Source organism: Urocitellus parryii, chromosome 2 (assembly GCF_045843805.1).
Source record: "Urocitellus parryii isolate mUroPar1 chromosome 2, mUroPar1.hap1, whole genome shotgun sequence".
NCBI lineage: Eukaryota > Metazoa > Chordata > Mammalia > Rodentia > Sciuridae > Urocitellus > Urocitellus parryii.
Window position 1 is genome coordinate 51,079,682 of NC_135532.1, and position 17,107 is coordinate 51,096,788.

Here is a 17,107-nt window from a genome sequence, read left to right on the forward strand (position 1 = left end):
GAAAGGAGAGAGAAAAAAATACGCTTGGCTGGGAGATGCAGTCCGCCGCCGCCGTTGCCTCAGCCAGCAATGCAAGATTAGATCTCTAAATGCAGCAAAACACTGCCTGAAAACAGACCAGCCTGCGCAGCAAGCAGACATTTCACAGTGCGCCGACGAAGCTTCAAAAAAATATATCTTTGACTCTCTGTTCGTGCTCCTCATTCCCATCAATTTCATCACGGGAGACGAGTAACAAGTAAGGATTTCACTTTCCGATCTGCCTGGAGACACACCTCCCCGAACCCTCCCCCACCCGATGTGAAGAGTATTCTGTAGGCTACCGGCTGGAGTGGATTTGCAGCGCCCTAGCGGGAGCCAGGAAAACCTACCGATTTTCTTTAGCTCATTATCATCCCTCCCGGACTCGATTTCCTTCTTATCGCCGGCCTCATCGCTCAAGTTTGAGCCTCCTGAAGTCCAGGCGGGAGAGACAAAGCCCCGGGCTCGCCCTCAGCCGCAGGGAGCCGCCGCCTTGCTCCAAGCCGCTGCAGCTCCGCTGCGCCGCTGCTTCTCCCCCAGTGCGGATGCTGTAGATCAACAGGTTCGGGGAACTTGAGCGGAATAAGGAGAGACTGCCTGCTGCCGCAGCCCGGGTGCGGAAGGAAGGAAGGACCTACAGACTTGTGGCTCGCGTCGCGCGCGCGCCCTCCTCCCGGGCCCCAGGCTGGCGCGCACCCACAGGCTTGCCCCTCCAGTCCGGCTGCTTCTGCCCCCACCCCACCGGTCTGGGATGTACCTTTCCATCTGTTGCTGCTTCCTTCTATGGGCCCCTGCCCTGACTCTCAAAAACCTCAACTACTCAGTGCCTGAGGAACAGGGGGCCGGCACCGTGATCGGCAACATCGGCAAAGATGCTAGACTGCAGCCAGGGCTTCCGCCCGCTGAACGCGGTGGCAGCGGCGGGCGAGGCAAGTCGGGCAGTTACCGGGTGCTGGAGAACTCGGCTCCGCACCTGCTAGACGTGGACGCCGATAGTGGGCTGCTTTACACCAAACAGCGAATCGACCGTGAGTCCTTGTGTCGCCACAATGCCAAGTGTCAGCTGTCCCTCGAGGTGTTCGCCAACGACAAGGAAATCTGTATGATTAAGGTAGAGATCCAGGACATCAACGACAACGCTCCTTCTTTCCCCTCAGATCAGATCGAAATGGACATCTCCGAAAACGCGGCCCCGGGGACCCGCTTTCCCCTTACCAGCGCACATGACCCGGACGCGGGCGAGAACGGGCTCCGCACCTATCTGCTCACGCGCGATGACCACGGTCTCTTTGCACTGGACGTCAAGTCCCGCGGCGACGGCACCAAGTTCCCAGAGCTAGTCATACAGAAGGCGTTGGACCGTGAACAACAGAACCACCATACCCTCGTTCTGACTGCCCTGGATGGAGGCGAGCCTCCACGATCTGCTACGGTGCAGATCAACGTGAAGGTGATAGACTCTAACGACAACAGCCCGGTCTTCGAGGCGCCCTCCTACTTGGTAGAACTGCCCGAGAACGCCCCGCTGGGCACCGTAGTCATTGATCTGAACGCCACCGACGCTGATGAGGGTCCCAATGGTGAAGTGCTCTACTCCTTCAGCAGCTACGTGCCCGACCGCGTGCGGGAGCTCTTCTCCATAGACCCGAAGACCGGCCTTATTCGTGTTAAGGGCAACCTGGATTATGAAGAGAATGGGATGCTGGAGATAGACGTACAGGCCAGAGACTTGGGACCTAACCCAATCCCGGCCCACTGCAAGGTCACGGTCAAGCTCATCGACCGCAATGACAACGCGCCGTCCATTGGTTTCGTCTCGGTGCGCCAGGGGGCGCTGAGCGAGGCCGCCCCGCCCGGCACAGTCATCGCCCTGGTGCGGGTCACTGACCGAGACTCGGGCAAAAACGGGCAGCTGCAATGTCGAGTCCTAGGTGGAGGAGGGACAGGTGGTGGTGGCGGCCTAGGCGGTCCCGGGGGTTCTGTTCCCTTCAAGCTTGAGGAGAACTATGATAACTTCTACACGGTGGTGACTGACCGCCCGCTAGACCGAGAGACACAGGATGAGTACAATGTGACAATCGTGGCGAGGGACGGAGGCTCACCTCCACTCAACTCCACCAAATCGTTCGCGGTCAAGATTCTGGATGAGAATGACAACCCTCCTCGTTTCACCAAAGGGCTCTACGTGCTGCAAGTGCATGAGAACAACATTCCAGGAGAGTACCTGGGTTCCGTGCTCGCCCAGGATCCCGACCTGGGCCAAAACGGCACAGTGTCCTATTCCATTCTGCCCTCGCACATCGGCGACGTGTCGATCTACACCTATGTGTCTGTGAACCCCACCAACGGGGCCATATATGCCCTGCGGTCCTTTAATTACGAGCAGACCAAGGCTTTTGAGTTCAAGGTGCTTGCTAAGGACTCTGGAGCACCCTCGCACTTGGAGAGTAATGCCACGGTGAGAGTGACAGTGTTAGACGTGAATGACAACGCGCCAGTGATCGTGCTGCCCACGCTGCAGAACGACACCGCTGAGCTTCAGGTCCCGCGCAACGCTGGCCTGGGCTACCTGGTAAGCACCGTGCGCGCCTTAGACAGCGACTTTGGCGAGAGCGGGCGCCTCACGTACGAGATTGTGGATGGCAATGATGACCACCTGTTTGAGATTGATCCATCCAGCGGCGAGATTCGCACGCTGCACCCTTTCTGGGAGGACGTGACACCCGTGGTGGAACTGGTGGTGAAGGTGACAGACCATGGCAAGCCCACCTTGTCCGCTGTGGCCAAGCTCATTATCCGGTCGGTGAGCGGCTCCCTGCCAGAAGGGGTACCCCGGGTGAATGGCGAACAACACCACTGGGACATGTCTCTGCCGCTTATTGTGACTCTGAGCACTATCTCCATCATCCTCCTAGCGGCCATGATCACCATAGCTGTCAAGTGCAAGCGCGAGAACAAGGAGATCCGCACTTACAACTGCCGCATCGCCGAATACAGCCACCCTCAGCTGGGCGGGGGCAAGGGCAAGAAGAAGAAGATCAACAAAAATGATATCATGCTGGTGCAGAGCGAGGTGGAAGAGAGGAACGCCATGAACGTCATGAACGTGGTGAGCAGTCCCTCCCTGGCCACTTCCCCCATGTACTTCGACTACCAAACCCGCCTGCCCCTCAGCTCGCCCCGGTCAGAGGTGATGTATCTCAAACCAGCCTCCAACAACCTAACTGTCCCTCAGGGGCACGCAGGCTGCCACACCAGCTTCACAGGACAAGGGACTAACGCGAGCGAGACCCCTGCCACTCGGATGTCCATAATTCAGGTAGGAGACTTTTAGCGTAACTGGGACTGAATTCACTTTATTGCTGGTGTTGGAGCTGTCCTGAAACCTTTAGAACGGGACAAGCCATGCTGCCAGCAGCAGTGAGGGGAATTTTAAAACTGAAAATGGTTTAAACTTTAACACTGTGTGTACATCAGATTTTACACATAAACCTTCACATATAATAGTCTGAAATCTGTAAGATGTAAATGTCTTAATTCTGTTGCTTTTTTAAAGTTTATTTTTGTAGATTTCAAAATGTTAGCAGTGTACAGTAGTCCTAGTTCATTTTACTTTATTTGTTAGTCTACATTACTTTTTGAAACAGGAATTCCAGAGTAGAAAAAAGGTAATTCTCTTTAAAAAGACTTTAATTCATTTTAAAATTTTTGATGCTAAAATGAAAGGTAATTATATCTAAATATTAGCTTCTAAAATTACAGAATAGGAACTAGTCAGAATTCTAGAGCTTGATTCAATTTGACTAAGTCACCACTCCCCAAAAAGTTAAAAAAAGTGCTTTAAAGGACACAGATCTCATTTATTCTTCAGATGAAGCTGCAGCATAATGCATTAGTATAACTTATGCTTTTGAATTGTGAGTTAAACACTTGAAGTTATTCCAAAAGTTTGAATAAATCCAGTCTGGGGGTAGTGACCTGTAAATATCTAGGAAAAACTTAAAATTTGTTGTATCCTGTGTTTTTTTCTGATGTTTTTTGAAGTCACTGAGGAATGAATAGAGTCACAGGATCATTATGCAAGAGAGTCACAGAATCATTTTGTGCTAAAGAAAATGGAAGGCAAAGTTGCACTGGATTTTAGGTTGCATTTAGTTTACATAGTGTGATTTTCAGTATTTCTAAGTGATGTTTATTATATATTATTTAGTATGATTCAAATCTACAAATATATGACAAAAACTAAATGACTGACAAAGCATAGATACACATTCTTTAAAAAGGTGGCTGTATTATGACCACTCTGGCTAGTTTTCTTTTATTCACATTGAGTTGTGTCTCAGAAAATCTTAATTTTTGTTCATTATGAATGTGTGTTATTACAAATTACTCTGGATGAGCAGTGCTTGAAGTTTAAAATTGAGCTTAACTAAAAGTGACACTTTGGGAGGAAAATTAGTGCAAGGTAAATGAAAAATAATTTGTTCATATTACTATGCTTTGAAAAGCAAATAATTTTTAATGACACTTGACTCAGTAATGTTTTTATTTTAAAATTGAATATCAAAATTTAATAATCCTATTCTTTCACATAATAAGTGTTCCACATGCTAATTTTCAGCAAAACATATTTTCCTATAATAGCACAATATCTTGGTAAAACAAACCCTTATTCTTGATATTGTTTAATACCAATGTATCAATTATAGTATTAAATCCTACGTTTATAGTGTTAACTCTATATCAGTAATCATGATTTGGGGGAGTTCTATATAAACCTAAAAGGAATTTCCCATTTTAAAAATGTGGTTTCTGTGCAAGTCTTTCTGTGACTGTAAAATTGGTATATTAATAATATTTCTAATGGGGAAGATAATGCTGAAATGTATATATGTGTATAGGTATTTTTTGCAGCACTGCTGGTCAAATTCAGGGCACATGGGAGGCAAGCAATCAACCACTGAACTATACTCCAGTTCTAAAATATATATTAGAATCTATTGCAGTTATTTTATAAATACATGTCTATTGTAACATTTCTTATAGTTATACCATTAACAATACAAAGATGTCACAAAGGGTTAATGCTTAATCCTTCACTTCAATTGCTATAAGTTGAATTTCCATTTAGTTTCTAACAACAAAAAAGTAATTGGTGCAAGTTGAATTCTCAGCAAGTCTGATTTCTTGGTGAGACTAGTGGGGAACAATGTTTGATTAAAATATCCAGAAGTTTTTAAGAGACAGTGATGTCTGTGTTATATTTACAACATGCTGTCCTTGAAGCTGATCACTGCTTAAGAGTGATAATGATGATTATTCTTCTCATTAACATTAAAAAGTCAAAATTGCAAACACACACACAAATATACAATTTAAGCAAAAAACAAAAGGCAAACTGTATTGATAGTCTCCGTTAGAATCTTAACCCATGCCAAAGACACAAAGTTTGATTTTTTCAAAATAAATTAAATTCCCATATTGTTTATGTCCTGAAAATATTCTCAGCATCAACTGTTAAAATAGCTTTTTGTTGTATTGAATTTTTGCAGTCTTCTAAGGGATTCTTTGTAAATTCCTAATATATTTATGTATTTTTAAACGTATCAGTTTTATCTCAATACTTATTATGGAGAACATAGTAAATTAACTAGTGTCTTTTTAAATTGTGAAACTGGTATCCTGCAAACACATTGTGCTAAAGTGGCATGCTTGAGTGAAAGCACATTGGTATAACATAATCTTGTTTCAAATGCATTTATTACAGTGTGTACATAATATAGCCCAGGAAGGAAACATAGCATTAATTTCATGTGTATTTCTGAAGGTAGACTTTGAATCCACAAAGTTCACTTGTACTCACAGCTACTAGGTGTGGTTCATCTTTTTGTTCCATTGTTTTGCAGGCTGCTTGGAAGTTTCAGAATATAATTCTACCAAATGAATTGGAAAGAATTTTATAAGTGTGTTTCAATACCCTGGTACAATGTGATGATAGAAAATTTAAGAACTTTGTGACTTATAAGGTTCATGTTACAGCTAAGGCTCATATTACAGCAAAAGTTAAGATTTATTTAAGCATCAAAGCATTTGTGTGTGTTTCATAGCATCTAAGATGTAAATTTTAATGTCTGTAGGTTTTTCTTATGCACAAGAGTGCTTTTACTGAATGTGGATCTAGAATAATCATGTAACCTGTATAGAAACAAGAGTTTGTGAGACAGAATTTTACTTTAGGTTTTTATCAAGTTCCTGGAATAAATTAAAGCAACCTATATCGTGTTTAAACAATAGATTTTAATAGATTAAAATTACCCACAGTAGTGTCAATTATACCAAACATAGTTAATAATTAAATAATTTGTTCATTTTAAAATTGCAAGACTGATTTTGATGCATAAGATCAAAGATTTTATGATGGGAAAGGCAGATAGATAGTTACACAAATTTATAAAATCTTTTCCATAGGAGCAATTTCCATGTGCATTACTTCATGTGATAATATGCAACCTAAAGTCAAGTGGAGATTATTAATAATAAGAATAACTACTAATTTTGGCTTATCAAGAATTTCTCATTATGTCTTAGGGTGACTTATCAACAGGTGTTTTTGATTAAGGCTTCCTAAGAGGTGAGGAAGCTGGGGACTTCTCACTGATAGGATTTCCAATTTTGTTTGAAGATCTCTTTCCATTTTTTTTAAGTACTACTACATGTCATTTTAACATGATTTCATAAAAGGAAATGTATTGAACCAGCAAAATAAGATTTACTAAAATAAAATTTTTAAAGAAACATATTTTTTGGTGTTTCGAAGATCAATTTTAATGATTCATAACGTTTAAGGATTTTAATGATTCATAAACATCCTTTATGATAGGATGATATAATTCTTTTGAAATATATGTATGACCTTTTCAATAAAAAAGAATTAAGCACATGGTAAATACATAGATTCCATCCAAACATATAAAGATGAGATTGATCTGTAGAGAACTAGATATCATAGTATAAACAATATACTCAGTATTTCAAAATGAAAGATAAAAGTAAAAGTCTTTCTTTAATAGCAACATTATCCACTACCCATCTTATTCCCACTTCTGCAATACAGGAGGTTCTGAACTATAGAGACTCATTACAATGATTCCCAAACTCCTGACCTCCTTCACACTTCATACTATAGGATATTAATGATATTAGTAACAAATATACACTGTGAACAATTTCATTTGTCATTTATAATTTTGCAGGTATTATGCTGCAACTTTTATTCTAAGGAGGCACCTTTGATTAGTTATATGTTTTAATTTCTATAAACTATATATAATATCTATTAATAGGGGTTGTGGTGGTTTGAGTGTATCATTCCTGGACTGTTTTTCCTTTTGAAATGTTTTGAAAACATATGAGGAGTAATTTCTAGTTCAGAGGAACAAATCACAGTCATTAAAGATTTTTCTTTTATTATGCATTAAAAATAGTACAAATAAAGTAGTAAACTTAATTTAAAATGTAATCAGCCATTAAGTGTTTAAAGTTTCTTTGGAGAAGAGTTTTAAATTATTTTAAAATTTCAAAATGAGTACCATTATTCATTATATTCATTAATACTTTTATTCATAGTTACATGTGTGCCTGTGAAAATTTCAGCTCCAATATAAATCTATGGGCATTTCTCTATTTCTCAGTAAAGAAAAACAAAAGAATATTATTTTTTTAATAATAGTTGATAACACTTCATCAGGCAATAATTTCTTTATTCGTTAGCTTTTAGTTTTCAATGAAATTTCCAAAATTCTAGCTAGGTGATATTTTGTCATATTAATGAAGATAATAATTCACCAGGCTTTTAAAAGTGTAGGAGTAAGATAAGTTTTAATTTTACTTGAGTTGTATGAGCGAGTCCTATAATTTCAATATATATTATCACATATGAGTCTGTACCAAAGACTTGGGATTTTATTCTTGGCATCCTCATGTTATTTAAAGCTCTATGTGATCACAGAAAAGTATGCTTTAAAATCCATAACTATATGAACATACATTTTATCTATTAAAAAAAGTTACATTTCCTTAAAGAGATAGCAACTATTGACTATATTTTTCAAGGCATGCATAAAAACACACAAAATATACTTTCCAGAGAATTTTTCCCATAAAATTGATACAATAATATACATTACTTGCTTCTTTATAATACAATTCTTATATATGAGGTTAAAGCATTTATTCTTAAAATAATGCCAAATATTATCTCCATTAAAATCATGAATTTTAGGTATTTTAAGGCAAAAGAAACCCTTCACACTCTTTAGATAAGCATTTAATACTTTATAAAATATAATATTTGTATTTTATGTTTTAACACTATTGTTAAATGTCAGATTTCAATTTTTTCTGTTAGTGTTGCTTATGTAATATAATGCAACAGAAATAAATCTGTAAGGATAGCAGGTATAAATTAAGAAAAATATTTTGTTTTCTAAAATTAATAAAGATATATATATATATATATATATATAGTGGTTAAAAAAAAGTTTGGCTCTGCATACATTTAGGAAAACATGAAAAATATTTTGGCAAAATTTAATATGTGTTTATATGTATGTATATATGTCTTTATATGTTCCGTATGATATATGTGAATACTCAAAATATTGGCCTATTATTATATTTCTTATAGTTCAAAGAAATTCTCCTTTATAAGGAGAATTTCAAACGTATGTTTTCTTGAAAACATGTTAGAACTTGGTGATTTAACCATTTTAAAATTTCCAAAATTTGAAATTCCATAAAACACAGTCATCCTAGAGATGAGGAGATAAGGAACGACTACCCTTCAGCGATTGGATTTTATATAGGTTTAAAAAGGTAAAAAAAAAAACAAAACCTATTGTCATTCAATTTTCACATTGTTTGGAGCATGGCTGGAAGTGTTGTGAAAATGTATGTTGTGAGCCTGATGATGAAAGAACTACAGAAGGAAGAAGTCACTATAATTGGGCTCATGCCAGTTAGGAAGTAAAACTTAACTCCCTGATGCTGAGAAGTCTTGCAATACACTCAATAGTGGGTAAATTCTTACAAATGCACCTGCTAATTATGATATTAGTCACTGCTCTAGAATGTATTCCCCTCAGTGATACATCTGTTTAATAAATCCCACAGGGTATTATCTTGAAGTCATCTTTTAGTAAAATCATTAGGGAAGAGATTTTTTTTTCTGCATTAAATTCCTTCAACCAATGATGGTAGAGTTGTTACAGAACAGTATAAAGTTCAGTTTGCCTATCATTTTGAAGATAGTGTGACTTTTGCCACCCACCTACAAAACACTTTCAAAGTTCATCAGACCTACACTAATCTATTGTCAAACTACTTTAGTAAAGGAGACTTTGACAAGAATTTCCTTCAATGGCATACAGTATTTTACAGTTAGTCATAGCTTTCACCACTAGCTTTGACAGTGATGTATTGCTATCCTTTGGTCTCTTGAAATAAATCATCTATGATAAAGAAGTCCTTAATGGCATCAACATCCTTGCTGTGACTAAGCAGAAGCAGACTCCTGCTTCCTTGCTACTGCAGAAGTTTAAGTTCAATATTTTTAAGGTAAAACACAAAAAAATCTAATAAAATATAGATGTGAAATTGTGGCTATGTGGGTGGCATCTTTTACTTGTGTGCATCAAGTTCTTCAAGTGAGGTTAAAAAATTGGTTTCAGACAGTGTTTCAGAGAATCTATTCATATATATGTGACATACTTTTGTTTGCTCTGGTCCTAGTGACATTCTGATTACTGGTATTTGTAGGCCTTGCCCTGGATCTATTCCAGGCATTTTTATTATACTGAAATGGTTCTTATGGTTCATTGAGTATCTACCATAACTGTGCTGAATGTGATTGGTGAATTTGCATATATTTATTCAAAAAATAAGACAGTTAAACAGCATAATTATGGGAAAATGAATCATAACAATAAAAGACTATTTAAGTTAACAAGCTTTGTGATCAAAGGATAAATACAGGTTGTATAAATGAAACTTTATATGTAACTAATCTACATAGACAGATTTTGGTCTGATTAGAGGAGTAGAATATATTAAAATAATTTAATGATATTATAAATGCATTTTATCTCAGTCATTTTGAAATATTGAAAGCTTGTATTATCTTTATATTTTTTTATATTTCTATTTAAAAAACAGTCTCATGAACCATATTTTTCTTTTAAGAAAAGTGGGCACAGTGAAGATAAATATAATTTTGTAAGCCTCTGATTGGTTCTGAAATATATCTTGTCTAAAAATTATTTAATACTTTTCAAACTTGTAACATTTCTGAATTTTAATTAGTAGAACACATTAAAGTGACAATTTAAAAGACAGTTTCTTGTTTACTGTCTTTATCAGCTAAAAGCAGCCTTTGTAGAGTTTGAAAACTAAAGCATTAAAAGTCAATTTTAAGTTTCAAAGTTGTGCATTCACAATTATTTTGTAGATATTTTCTATTTTTAAGAAACATTGGTTATATGTTTGTAAATTATATTAATACATGATATAGATGATAACCTTATATTCTGAGAGGTTGTAATATTGTTTCAAACATGCTTTCAGATAACAGATTTAACTTACAACATGACTAAATAATCTTCCATTGACTATGGTGCTATATATATATATTTTCAGCTTTTTTTATTATGGAGAACATAGTAAATTAACTAGTGTCTTTAAATTTTGAAATTGGTATCCTGCAAACACATTGTGCTAAAGTGGCATGCTTGAGTGAAAGTATGTATATATCACATAATCTTGTTTCAAATGCATTTATTAGTGTGTGTTTATAATATAGTCTAGGAATGACACATAGCATTAATTTCATGTGTATTTCTGAAATAACTTTTTAAGAATATAATTTAAGCATAAGTCATAAATTTATACACATCTTCATAGTATCTCTAAATGAATCTTTAAAACATTATATGTATACATAATTTCCAGGTCTTCCAATTCAATAAAACACAAATTGAAATATATACATGTAAAAATTTAGTTATATCCTATTCCAATAGTTTCCTTTTAAGAATGTAAAAGCAACAGGCTTTTTTTTTTTTTTTGAGACAAAAATAGTTTCAGTAGTTAAAATATCTTTCTAAATGTTATAGTTCAACTTGTGGCAATCCATATCTTAGAAAAATTCTTAAATTTATATTTGTAGTATGAACATTTCCATCAGTTTAAGAAGCCTAACATTATACTTTTCACCCTTAAGATAGAATATTCTTTTTCTCATCACAGAGAGAAAAGCCTCACCATAAATACGTTTGCAAAAAGCAATTTATTTTATTTCTTGCATAGCATACTTTATCAGATTATACTGAAATTATTCTATGACTCAATATTTGATGTATATTTGGTATTCTTTCACAACAGCAGAGCAAATTGTATATGCAGAACTGAACTTATAAAAGCAATTCACCTATGGTTTATCATGAGAAGAATTACTAAGCACATTTGAGAAGTAGCAGTATATGCTTTTTATCGATGTTTGCAAAATAATATGCTTCAAATCTTCATAAAATTTACTACAAAAATATTTTCCTTTCAGTATTTTGGATCAAAGGTGAGTTTGCTTTGAAAAGAAAATATTTTCTAGCTCAAATCTAATAATTTCTTAATGATACATCATTATAAAAATATTAGTCATAAAAACCTCACAATTTAAAAAATAGTTTATTTTGACCCTCAGTATATCTTCTAAAGTTTGTTGAATTCTGTTGCTGTATTTTCTGGGAACACAAATTTCTTGTTTTCTATTTTGCTTCTGCAGTTTTTTCATCTATTTTATAAAATTATATCTCAAATCAATTTTTTTGTATTAAAATGTGATTACGAGAAGTTATAAGTCATGCAAAAATAATAAATGAATTGTCCATTTTTATTATTGTTTTCATTATGATAGAATTAAGAATTTCATAGAAACTTACCTTTACATGCCTTTAAGGCAAGATATTTGATCATTTGTTTTATTTTTATTACTATTTTATCTTTGTATGATGTCATGTTACATTCATGATTATTTTTTGTTTTTGTTTCAAGTCAGTACCTTATTTCATATTATAATCTTGACTGAGTAAATCAGAAATTCCTGGATAAAAAAAAAAAAGTAATTTTGAAGGTATACATTGACTTTTACTCGTCAAGGTATCCATGGAATGCCTTAATATAGAAATCAGTTGAAACATCTTGGTACTATTTTATAAACCTAAGTGTGGAGTAAGGTACAAGATTATTGATATATAGAGATTATCTACATGTGTGTATAAAATATCATATATTTATATGTATAAAACAGCAAACATTGTAATATCAACTCATAGAAAAAGAAAATATCTCTAACCTTGCACTTTTACTGTTGGCAGAAGGATGGGTAGTAATTATTCCAGGTCCTGACCTTCTTAGGAAAGCTACTATTTATCCCTTGAAGTTAATAAGGATGGAAATAAGAGAACTATCCTATTAAAAAAAATATCCCACTCACCGGGATTTTTAAGGGTTACTGTCAAAAGTGTATTCTACACTCTGACCCTGTTATAAGATGTGCCAATACCAACAAATGAAGCAATGTGCCTAAGTGAAGAGAAACTAAAAAAGATGAGGATTACTTTTAAATAGACGTTTTTCTTCTGATTTTCAGCAATAGACTTTTCACAATTTTTTATAATCAAGACAATTACATAGTAATTTGGGTTAGAATGCATGCCCAGTTCCCCATCTCAAAACCCAATTTGTTACCACCTGTGGCTATTTCTATTAAAAAAAAAAAGAAACATAATTACTATGAGTCTCAGCAGTCTTAGAGTAAATTTTTGCAATTACAATACCTCCCTTGGGCAGATGTGTGAAAATGGTAGATTAATTCCTGCCAGGATCTGTCTGTTCCTTGTGCATTTGTAGGTTCCGTGTCTCTTGCTTATTAGAGTGGCTCTGTTTGCTCTGGTTAAAGGTTATGTCAGTGTTTCTGTAGTAAATCTCAAGAAATAAAAATCCACAGATCAGACACTGAGTTTTGCCCTAGGTGAAAAATTGACATGTAACATCTCAGGAAAGGAGTATATACTATTTCCCATTACTCTCCTCTGTAGTCCAGTTAAACTGGAAGTAAATTGGAGTAAGACCAATTAGCAGTGTTCAGAACACATGACTTAAAACTATTAGGTTAAAAAAAAAAAAGTATGGCAAAATAATCTGTAAAACAGTAAAAAGCCATGGAAGTAACTTAGGATTTAAGAGGGACAATAAAGATACTAAAACTGGATGGATAACAGGAGGTGTGACACCTTGCTACTTTCCATTCCCTCCATTTTGTTGCAGGGGTGGCAACAAACTCCATTTCTAGTATGAAACTCCATTTCTAATATGAAGTTCGCATTGGTCCACATGCAAGATAGTACATGATATTAAGTAAGAATATTGTTGAACCTCTGGATTGGCGTTTTAATTCTTTATTTGTAAGACTGAGTTATTTTATCTCAAAGAAGTCTAGATAGCAGAATACTTGAAGACAGGATTCATATTTGGCAATGGAGTTGAGATCACCTAATGGTTTCTGGTATATAATAGGCACATTAGAAAATATAAACTCTTGGCAAGGAAATCAAAACTTCTACAGTTAGGTAATTTCCAATGATCACCAATGCTATCTAGCTGAAGTATGGACTAAGGATAAAGTCTAAGGTAGGTAGGGAGAGAGAGAGAGAGAGAGAGAGAGAGAGAGAGAGAGAGGGCCAGTTGGTAAATAATTTATTTTAAAATGATATGTTCTGATAATTTTAATTTATACTCATCACCTTTGAAATAACTACCAAAAAATTCTTATATGATTTTATTGGTTACAAATTAATTTAATGGAGAAAAACAAGTGAATAAGATTTTCAATTATGAACATCAAGCTTTCACAGAATCACTTTATATTATAAATGCAATCACATATTATAATATATACACACATGAACCTGCATACTTGTATTTTTTTATATCAAGAGATGATTGCATTGACTATAGAATATATTTTCCCATTTTTTAGTATAGTTCATGAAACACTAAAATTATGCAATTAAGATGCTATATTGATTTACTTAAGCTTCAAGTCCCATCCAGCTTTAGTAAATTAGTAATCTATTTTGATAATTTTGTCTATATTAAATAATTTTTCAGATATTTATGTTTGTGACAGTACTGCATAAAGTATGAATACTTCTGTCATTTTTTAAAGAAAGTTAGATTTTACCTAAATCAAAAACAGTTATTTTGAAATTACATCTATTTTTTATTGGTTGTTACATAATATTTTGATTTTATTACTTTGATATCTACCACCTGCCATTTGATAATAAGAACATAACATTGACAATTACCAAATATATATAATAGTAATAAGCCAACTTACATGATTTTCCCCCAAATTTCAAAATCTACTTTATGTAAGTGGTAATGAGATTTGCATACACTTACTGAGGAAAAATAAACTAAGTATTCAAATAAACATCATGTTTCATCATGTTTCTTTCAATAATTTTATTCAAAATACTTCCCCAGTCTGTGGAGTTGTCTAATCCCTAATCACTTACTTGATTGATAAATAGTGAAATCATTTTTTAAAAATTCATTAAAACTGTTTGCCACTTTTAAGTTATATCTTGATGTGGTCATTATTTATCTGGAATTTTTAATTTAAAATTGAAATTAATTTAAAATTTAAGTTTTAATTGCAAAATCCATATAAGTAATACAGGGGTTTACTAGAATAATGCTCTCAAGCAAAATGAATTTTCAATCCATATTAAAAATTCATTTAAAGCTAAACATGTTGTTCAGTGATAAAGCATTTGCAGAACATGCACAAGAGCCTAGGCTCAATTCTCAGCACCATAAAAAAAAAAAGAAAAAAGGAAAAAAAGAAAGGAAGGAAGCAAGGATGGATCCTCACTTGCCAGAGTAGCTAAGAAACAGAAGGGGGGAAAAAAAGAAAAAAGAAAAAGGAGCTTTGAAATGTAACTTTACCATGTTTAGGAATTATTTTAAAAGCTGTATACAAGATATGTATATAAAAGATTTAACTAATAGTGTTAATTATTATGTAAAATTACCATACAAATGATGGATTCTTACTGTAAAAATTATATACACATTTATATACAAGTTTATCTGTAAATTCTCTCTGAAATATTTGGAATTTTTTTTAAAGGTACACCAGCAATCAGTGTTACTTATCCACCTGGGGAGGCCATCAGATATGTGTTGGCTTTGTCTCCTTGCAAGAGGCCTTTTGCAGAGCAAATGTGCTCTTACAGCATAGGACAGAAATTGGACCTGTCATACTCAGTCTGAATTTTACTCATTCCTCTCATTGTGGGAATTTTTCTTAAACTAATGTACATATACATGCCTTCTTTCAAAAAATACAGCTTAGATATTTACTGGGAATACAACTTCCAAAGAATGTTGGTAAAAAATATGAACATTTTGCAAAATTATCAGTTTTCAGGCATTTGTTAGTTTTATATCAACTATGAAATCTGAAAACACATTTTGTCTGCTTAAAAACTTTAAGAAGTTCTTCAAACATTTGAAAAGTGTTATCTAAAACATCTAATGTTGAGAGAAGCAAAAGGAAAGGAATTATTATTTCTATCTTGTACTGATGTGTTCTAATTCTATTCTTGTCTTCTTCACATTGTCTCATATATGATATCTCAGTGGAAGATGTGGCTTTTATGGGGATTTAATATATTGTGTATCTATATATATGTTAAATATTTCTAAATTCAGTATATATGTTTATGAGACAAGGTGGTGCTCACTGGATTTATGTTTAACTTTACACACATATGCACCTGGAATTCATATAATTGAATTTCCATAGTATCAGTATGGGCTGGATTAAATAATATTATGTTTGTCATTTTAAAAATGTAGTTGATAGACAAAGAGTTGCATAGTAGTTAAAATTTAAAAATTAATCCAGGCTTGAGGATATATTTTGAGTTAAAATGTTTATTTTCTTTTTCATGAAAGAAAAATAAAACTAAACTATAAAATAAACTTCCCAACATAGTGCCCTCTTTTTCTTCTTCAGGCAGGAGTGTGTACTAGTAAGGTATAGTGAAGATAAAATCTTCTATCTGCCACTCCTAAAAAATTAGAATGTTAATTTTTTTCTTTTATTTCTTGGTAAATCTTTTTCTTCCTGCATTTATGACAATGCAGGTCTGATAAGTTTATCATATAATGAATAAAACTTTATATCCAACTTAGTCAATAAATTCCTTAAAATTATTTTTAGTTGAAATTTCCCATTGAGACTTTTCAAACTTGAACTTGATATTTGTGTTAACTACTCATTATTTCACTAAAGAAATCTAATCTCCAAGGAAGCACCTGTTATTGAATATTGTTATTGTTTGGGTTTTTGAGGTGCAAGCACAGAATTGGTAATGGAAGTGCTCTAGGAGTGAGGAAACTAAAGGGGCTCTGGTTGAATATCCCCAGGTAATATGATATAAGTAATTGGAAAGTGGATATATCATTTCACTTGGTTAATTGTAATAAACCTATTATCTTGTTAAAGCATTAAGGTAGAATCAACATGTTGGGAAACAGATAAAAGGTGCATGAAAGCATTTAAAATTCAATCATTAGGTTTCATTGCACCCATCTGCTCCCAGGAAATATAATTAGAAATCTGATTTGATGACCTTTAGCTGCCATTTTGGGGCCATAGTTTTAAAATCTGTGTTTTCAAGTTGAACATTTTAAGTTAATTTGATAAGAACCATACCGGATGCATTTCTAACCTAATTACTTTTTTCACAGACAACTTGAAAAACTAAAATCATGCTTAATGGGCTGATGTAGATTTGACAAAGAGTCAAAATACTTATTTAAGCTTGAATCTGGTTAAAAGCAACTACTATTCAACTTGATTAAAGTTTCTATTAACTAGAGAAACTGCTCAAATTTTACTGTTATTTTATGCACAGACTCCTACCTCTCATTTATTATTCTATGGGTTCATGTTTCA

General features: G+C 34.7%; 1 protein-coding gene across 1 annotated transcript in view; it reads left to right on the plus strand.

The window, feature by feature from the left end:
* The first annotated feature begins 772 nt into the window (after positions 1-772).
* The window catches only part of Pcdh17 (protocadherin 17), a 95,731-nt gene continuing 79,396 nt past the window's right edge, over positions 773-17,107 (plus strand). The window contains exon 1 of the mRNA XM_026412727.2: positions 773-3,340. Within this exon, the coding sequence (XP_026268512.1) occupies positions 773-3,340 (2,568 nt within the window). The remainder of the gene's footprint in view (positions 3,341-17,107) is intronic.